General features: G+C 49.9%; 1 protein-coding gene across 1 annotated transcript; it reads left to right on the forward strand.

Moving 5' to 3' along the window:
• Positions 1–832: 832 nt before the first annotated feature.
• LOC121745900 lies at positions 833–1,642 on the forward strand. Its single transcript, XM_042139840.1, has one exon. It carries the CDS (start codon positions 833–835, stop codon positions 1,640–1,642), a length of 810 nt encoding a protein of 269 aa, XP_041995774.1.
• Positions 1,643–8,495: the final 6,853 nt, after the last annotated feature.

Raw genomic sequence — 8,495 nt, forward strand, 5'->3', positions numbered from 1 at the left:
GCAAGAAGGAACGACCGCAAAAGAGAAACTACAACACCGCTTCACCAAAACAGCCACACCCCGAGGGCCAAGGCACGAAAAGGAAGCAAGACATTGGGAAGAATGGCCCCAACCACAATGAATGGAAACGCCAAGGGAAGAAACAAGGCAAGACGAGCGATCGACCAAGTAATAACAAAACAAGTGGGGGGGATGCCGGTGGTACTCCTTGGGAAGGACCGGACATTATGGGTGACCCTCCAATGGGAAGCGGAATGCGCCCCGACACACAAAGCGAGGGGCCCAAACTCGGGGGCGAGGGAGGGAAGACCTCGCCGAACCCGTCGAACTCATCGCACTCCACCCCCGAACTATCAACAGCTCACGGGGTCACGGATGCGGAATGGAGCCCCGCCAAGGCGAGGCGTTCGATGTCACCGCCTAGGCGAGGGAATCCGAGAGGAGGCGCACGCCATGCAATGACAAGGGGACGCGGCTATTTCTCGGCTAACAATCACATGAGCACCAACCAATACTATTCACTCATGGCGAATGGAGAGATTGATGTTAAAAATTGTGGAGATGCAGATGACATGGCTATAGACATGCAAGAGGGGGACGAGAGGGTTGGTGGCCATCTTCCTCCGGGCAATGCCGAGGGATACGCAAAGAACAAAGCACAACAAATCTTTGAATATCAAGGAGGGACTTCATCCCCTTCGGGTACGTCTCCCACTTGTTAATAATGTCTTACAACATCATGTTTTGGAACGTGAGGGGAATTGCTAACGCGTCAACCCAAAACGTCTTGAAATGGTTAATTAAATGTTATAATGTGTTTTTTCTTGCAATAATGGAACCGCTCACAACCCCTGATTCGGACCGGTTCTCCAAGGCCTTGGGGCTATCCTTCATTGGCTCGAACACGACGGGGAAGATCTGGTTGTTTGTGGAAGAAGGAGCTACTTTTGATATTGATTGTGATACGGAACAAATCCTACATAGGCGGCTTATGTCTCACCGGCTTACTAGCCCACTAGCTATCTCGGCCGTGTACGCCAAATGCACAAGGTCCGAGAGATACCCATTGTGGGATAGGTTGAGAGAGATTGCGGGGTCCCTCGAAGGAACACGGTGGATTGTCGGTGGTGACTTCAACACCATCCTCTCGCACCGGGACAGAATTGGGAGCGACACCAACCGGCAAGCCGAGATGGTCGATTTCGCGAAGACAATTGAAGACTGCAAGCTCCTCGACCCCGGGTTCGATGGGGCGGACTTCACATGGGCCAAAAATGGTCTCTTTGAACGATTGGATAGAGTGCTCGTTAGTGAAGCTTGGACCAGGGTCTTTGAGGCCACTCGGGTTACGAACCTCCCAAGGATTGCCTCGGACCACGGCCCAGTTCTAGCAAGATGCAAGATGTCGATCTCTACCAATGGAGGCAAGGCGTTCAGGTTCCTAAACATGTGGATCCGACACGAGGCTTTTTTGGCTGTTGTACAGAATGCATGGGAGGAACCCACGGGGGCTGGGGGACTTTTAAACATCCAAATCAAGCATGCTAGAGTTAAAAGAGCTCTAAAGAAGTGGAACAAAGAGGTTTTCGGGAACATCCATGCGAACCTTAAGGACAAGGAGGAAGCTATCGAGCTGGCCTAATCCGAGTTCGAGGCAAGGCCAACGCCCAAGAATAGGACAGCGATCAATAAACACATTGCCGAGTACATCCTCCTGCTGCGAATGGAAGAGGACTTCTGGCGGCAAAAGGCAACCCTGAGATGGCTAGCCGAGGGTGACAAGAACACTCGGTTCTACCAAAGCTGGGTGAAACAAAAAAGGGTCCGGATGCGTATCCATTCGATCCGTGCCAATGGACAAGAGCTAACTGAGGAAGAGGATATAAAAAAGTCAGCGGTGGACTTCTTCCAACAACTTCTCGCGCCTAGCAATTCGGCACTCGAAGAACCGGACCTCGACCTAATCCAGCAAGTCCATTCAGACGAGCATTTTGCAGATATCGCAAAGGTACCGGACGCGGAAGAGGTCAAGAGTGTCGTCTTCAGTATCTCCGGCGATAGCGCACCCGGACCCGATGGATTCTCTGCCACCTTCTATCAAGCCTGTTGGAACATCGTGGGTCCGGAGGTGGTGGAAGCTATTGGGCAGTTCTTCAGGGGGGCGTACCTACCACGAAGCATCACGGCCACAAGCGTCGTCCTCATCCCAAAGAAGGCGTTACCTGAGTCATGGACCGACTACCGACCCATCAGCCTTTGCAACGTCCTGAACAAGATCATCACCAAGGTACTCACGAACCGACTCTCTCCTTTCCTTCCGCAGGTCATTGCCCCAAACCAAAGCGGCTTTGTTAAAAGGCGGCTTCTCAATGATAATGCGCTGCTGGCTCAAGAGATGTTCCATGAGCTTGCACAGTGCTCCCCAGCGCCTAATGTAGCGGTGAAGATTGATATGGCAAAAGCCTACGACAAGGTCCAATGGCCTTTCCTATTTAAGGTGCTTCGACGCATGGGATTCCCGGACGCATGGATCTCGCTTATGGAGAGGTGTATAAGCTCGTGCTGGTTCTCGATTCTTATCAATGGGGCACCATCGGGTTTCTTCAGATCAACACGAGGTCTCCGCCAAGGCGATCCGATATCCCCCGCCTTGTTTGTGATAGCAGCGGACTACTTGTCGCGAGCACTAGACAAGCTCATACTCGGCCAAAAGGAGATGACCCTCAAAGCCTCCCGAAGATGTATCGAGATCAGCCATCTAGCCTATGCGGATGACTTAATTATATTCACACAAGCGGTGGCTACCTCCTTGCGCCGACTCAGAGCTTGTCTTGAAAATTATGAAAAAGTCTCAGGCCAACAAATCAGCCTTGCCAAGAGCAACTTCTACATTGCAGAAATTCATGAGCAATGGGCAAGCTCGATTCAAGCGGAAGGGGGTTTTTCTAGGGGGGCCTTTCCGTTCCTCTACCTAGGCGTCCCCATCTACCGAGGTGTAAAGCGCACGGACATGTTCCTCTTCCTCCGTGAGAAAATTGCAAGAAGAGTCTTAGGGTGGGCGCACAGGCATTTATCTTTTGGAGGGAGGCTCACGCTTATTAAGAGCACTCTTGAAGCGATCCCCTTGCATATCTTCCAAGCCATTGAGCCTACCGCCGGTACTCTCAAACAACTCGATCAACAAATGGCTCGATTCTTCTGGGGCTCTACGAGTGAGAGGAAGCGGACCCACTGGATTGGATGGGACCAAATGTGCCACCCCACTGATGAAGGGGGACTCGGGATCCGCAAAACTAAGGAGGTCCTTCGTGCCTTTAACATTAAACTATGGTGGCGCTTCCGAGAGCAAAACTCCCTTTGGGAGAGATATATGATGGCTAAATACTCTTCCAACTTCTCACCTCTTGCCGTAAGAACACCGAGCAGGAATAGCACCACGTGGAGGAGGCTTTCTAGAGCCTGGACCCTCGCACAACCGCATATGAGGTGGCTAGTGGGCCAAGGTAATATTTATTTTTGGGATGACATCTGGCTCGGTAACACCCCACTTAGGGAGCTCAGCCTCGATGAAAGGGGGTGTCCTACCACTCGGGTGTCGGAGTATATTAGGAATGGTTCGTGGGATGAACCCAAGCTCCAACTCCTTCATGATCAGGCCGGCATCCCACAGCACATCATTGATCGCATCCTCAACACCCCGATCCTCCACGGTAAAAAGGACATCCCGAGTTGGACCCTTTCTAAGCATGGGGAATTCACGGTGGCCTCGACATGGGACACAATCCGAGGGCAGCACCCGCTCATTCAGGGACTGGGCGATGTTTGGAAGGCGGGTCTCACTACTTCCATAGCCATCTTTATCTGGCGGCTCCTCTCCAACCACGTACCGGTCGACACGAAACTTCAGTGGCGGGAGATTGAGCTAGCTTCCAAGTGCCAATGCTGCCCCCACCGACCGGATATCGAGTCCCTCCAACACCTATTCATCCAGGGACATGGAGCTCGCAGAGTATGGAGTGAGTTTGACGCTTGGTTCGCAGGCCCGTCCCCCTGCCTCCATATCAATGACACAATCCCTACGAGAATTGAAGTGTGGGCACGGAGATATAAGCAGCCGAACAAGAATCATCTTAGCCGAGCCACCCCATACCTCATTCTTTGGTTTATCTGGTCGGAGAGAAATAGGAGTCGCCACCAAGGCACACAGTTTAAACCACAAAATGTGGTATGGCAGGTCCACATGTTCATTCGGAATTCTATGTCCAATGGAAGCTTGAAGCCGAAACATTGGAAGATAGTTAAACTTGGAATCAACATTCCTCAACAAGCGGCGGCAATCAGGGTGCTACCCCTCGCCATGGCAATTAAATGGAATCCCCCGGATCAGCCGTGGATAAAGCTCAACACGGATGGTTCCTTTTAGGGCTGGCAAATCGTGCGGATTGGGTCGTTATCGGGTCAACCTGATAATGACCCAACCCAATAAGGCCTAACCTGAACCCGACCTGTTAAGGAAACTGTAAATCCGAACACAAACCCGACCCGCTACCTTCAAATCCGAACACGACCCGCACCCGACACGAACCCGTTATCGACACGATATAATATGGGTTGACACGACACGATAACAACCTGAACCTGATATTACACGATTAAAACCTAGGGCTGGCAAATCGTGCGGATTGGGTCGTTATCGGGTCAACCTGATAATGACCCAACCCAATAAGGTCTAACCTGAACCCGACCTGTTAAGGAAACTGTAAATCCGAACACGAACCCGACCTGCTACCTTCAAATCCGAACACGACCCGCACCCGACACAAACCCGTTATCGACATTATATAATATGGGTTGACACGACACGATAACAACCCGAACCTGATATTACACGATTAAAACCTAATATTACACGATTAAACCTTAATTTTTAACCTAATTTACACAATTAAAATTCATTTTATACTATTTAAACCTAATTTATAAGAAATTAAAAAATTAAAGTAATATATATTTTTTTAAATAATAATAAAAATAATAATATTATTTCTTAATGGGTTACCCGTATCCGACCCGAACCCAACCCGAAACTATCGGGTTCTTAATGGGTCAACCCGATAAGGACACGGATCCAATAAGACTTGACCCCAACCCAATAATTTCGTGCGGATTCGTGTCGGATTATCGTGTCGTGTCGAAAATTGCCAGCCCTATTAAAACCTAATATTACACGATTAAACCTTAATTTTTAACCTAATTTACACAATTAAAATTCGTTTTATACTATTTAAACCTAATTTATAAGAAATTAAAAAATTAAAGTAATATATATATATATATTTAAATAATAATAAAAATAATAATATTATTTCTTAATGGGTTACCCGTATCCGACCCGCATCCGACCCGAACCCAACCCGGAATTATCGGGTTCTTAATGGGTCAACCCGATAAGGACATGGATCCAATAAGACTTGACCCCAACCCAATAATTTCGTGCGGATTCGTGTCAGATTATCGTGTCGTGTCGAAAATTGCCTGCCCTAGTTCCTTTAATGAAGCGAACGACAAAGCAGGGACTGGAGGGATCATTCGAGACCACTTGGGTAAGATGCTCGTCGCCTTCAGCACGCCCCTCGAAGCACACTTGGCGTTAGAGGCGGAGCTCTTGGCCATGCTCCAGGGTTTGAACATAGCCAAGGAATTCGCTCTACCAATCTGGATTGAGTCGGATGCAGAGCAAGCAATCAAATTGGTCAATGGGACAGGATGGGCCCGGCACTCGCTCGGCAAGCGGTGGCGCAACTAATCCTACACAAACGCCAAATCAAATTTCGAGCCACGTTCATACACCGGGAGAGAAACAAAGCAGCGGACTTCCTTGCGAGAATTGCGCTAGACCAAGACAGTGGCCTACGAATGCACGTCAACTCAGCACCGAGAGAATTGCTGGACTTGGTTCGATTGCACGAGATGGGAGTGTCGCACATCTGAAACCTAGACGGGGACGGACACTAAAGTTGGTAATGAGACGTTGGGAGACAATAGTGACTAGTTTTTTGGTTAATTGTATTTTGGAAAATAGTATGATGGGGTCCGAACCTTGTGGGATCGGACCGCATACTACTCTTGGCTTTGTTACGGCACACCACTTTCGGGTGTGGCCACGCCTTGTAATTATCTCTTTTGGAAATATAGGGATGAGGGACCCACGAACCCTCCACCGTAAAGGTGTTTGATTAAAAAAAAATGCAGCATGCTGATAAGCAAAATAGATAGAAGAAAAGTACTGGTCATTATCATACATTTCCTTAATCAACTCAAAACCAAGCAACTTAGAACTCAAAGTAGTGATCAAAATGTACCTCCGAGACAATGCATCAGCCCGAATGTTTTCTTTTCCCTTTTTGTATTTGATTACATAGGGAAATGATTCTATGAATTCCACCCACTTAACATGTCTCTTTTTTTTTATCAAACACCTTCACGGTGGAGGGTTCGTGGGTCCCCCGTCCCTATATATCAAACACCTTCACGGTGGAGGGTTCGTGGCCACACCCAAAAGTGGTGTGCCTACACAAGGTTCAAGAGTAGTATGCGGTCCGGTTCCACACTTCCGGACCTCATCATACTCACTCCCAAAAGTCAAAATACAATGATCATAAACAAAAGACTATATACACTCCTAACATCCAACGCTCAAGACTAGTCTTCCTCTTCATTTTGGCCCGAATGTTCGGTACTCCCATTACGTCCGTTAGGAAGATGATCGGAGGGCTTCATCCCGGCCCATGCTCTACTCGCGGTCGTCATTTCTAACCCTGATATTAGGTGTACCCCTCTCCTCCAGTCGGACAATAGCTTTGAGCAATCGTGGTGCGTTATGGGCCGAAATTCGGAGTGGGGAATGTTGTTCAAGACCCAACTTGGCAAGCATATCTGCCGCTTTATTGCCCTCTCGGTGGATGAAGGTTGCGCGGATGGTGTGCTGCTGTTTGTGGGCGCGTAGGCGGGCCATGACTCGGTGGATGCGCGCCGGCCCCCATGTCTTCCCATTGAAAAGTTTGATCGCCTGATCAGCGTCCGATTCAAGCCAAATGGGCAGGTTGAATTCCTTTGCCAGCTCCAATCCGTGATGGATGGCCATGAGTTCAGCCTCCAGGGCCGAATGTGCGTCGAGGGGGATCGCAAAGGCGGCAATCATCTGTCCTGAATGATCTCGAACTATACCTCCCCCGGCTCCCTTGTTTGTTGTGGCCATGAAAGCTCCTTCCGTATTGAGCTTGGCCCACGGTCGGTCTGGGGGGTGCCATTTGATCAGCATGGCGATCATTCCCGGCCTCCTTGGCTCAGTTTGGCTCGGTATCTCCATTTTTAGTCTCACTCCTTTCCAGTGTTTGGGCTTAAACCATGCTGTTCCGGATGAACATTTGGGCCTGCTAAACCACATTAAACGGTTTGAATTGGACCTGCTCGTGGCGGCTCCGATTACGCTCTGCCCAGATGAACCAAAAGATGAGGTACGACATGGCCCGGCAAAGGTGCTTCATGTCTTGTTGTTGGATCCTCCGAGACCAGACCTCAAGCCTCTCCGGAATGGTATCATTGATTCGGATGGATGGGGCCGAGCCATCAAACCACCCATCAAACTCTCTCCATACACTAGTTGCTCCCCATCCTTGGATGAACAAATGTTGGAGGGACTCCGTGTTCAGTCGTTGGGGCAGCATTGGCATTTTGACGCCATCTCGATATTCCGCCATTGGAGTTTAGAGTCAACCGGAACTCGATTCGACAACAATCGCCAATTGAATATTGCTATTGATTTGGTAAGGCCGGCCTTCCAAACATCGTCGAGCCCCTGGATTCTCGGCCTTCTCGAGTGGATGGTTTCCCATGTCGTGGACACCGAAAAGTCTCCTAGCCGAGAGAGGGACCATCTCGGAATGTCCGGCTCCCCTGAGATAATCGGCGTGTCCATAATTTGTGTGATCACCTGCTTGCAGAGCCCGGCTTGGTATTGAAGTAGTTGGAGCTTGGCCTCATCCCATGATCCTTCTCTTACGAAGTCCGCCACCAAGGATAACGGGGCCCCTTGGTCATCGATGCTAAGCTCCCTAAGGGCCGTGTTGTCGAGCCAAATATCATCCCAGAAGTAGATTTCTCCCTGGCCTACCACCCATCTGATATGTGGGTTGGCATGAGCCCGCACTCTTAGTAATGCAGAGGGGATACCCCGGGATTGGGAGTAATAGGTTTTAGAGAGAGAGGCTCCTCCTTCTCTCTACAATCCCACCTTGGCCTCACGCCATCAACACCAACACCCTACCGGCTACCCTCCCACGGCTCACCCCGCGCCGGTCGCTAGAACCACTCCGCCCAACACCCTGTCGGCCTAGACGAATCGCCACTCCGTCTACGCGCTAGCCCCTACCCGCAACCTCTGTTCCCGGAGCCACGTCTGGATTGGCCCTTGGCCATCCTCGCCCGAGACTTCA

The sequence above is a fragment of the Salvia splendens genome, chromosome 8 (assembly GCF_004379255.2).
Source record: "Salvia splendens isolate huo1 chromosome 8, SspV2, whole genome shotgun sequence".
Lineage (NCBI taxonomy): Eukaryota > Viridiplantae > Streptophyta > Magnoliopsida > Lamiales > Lamiaceae > Salvia > Salvia splendens.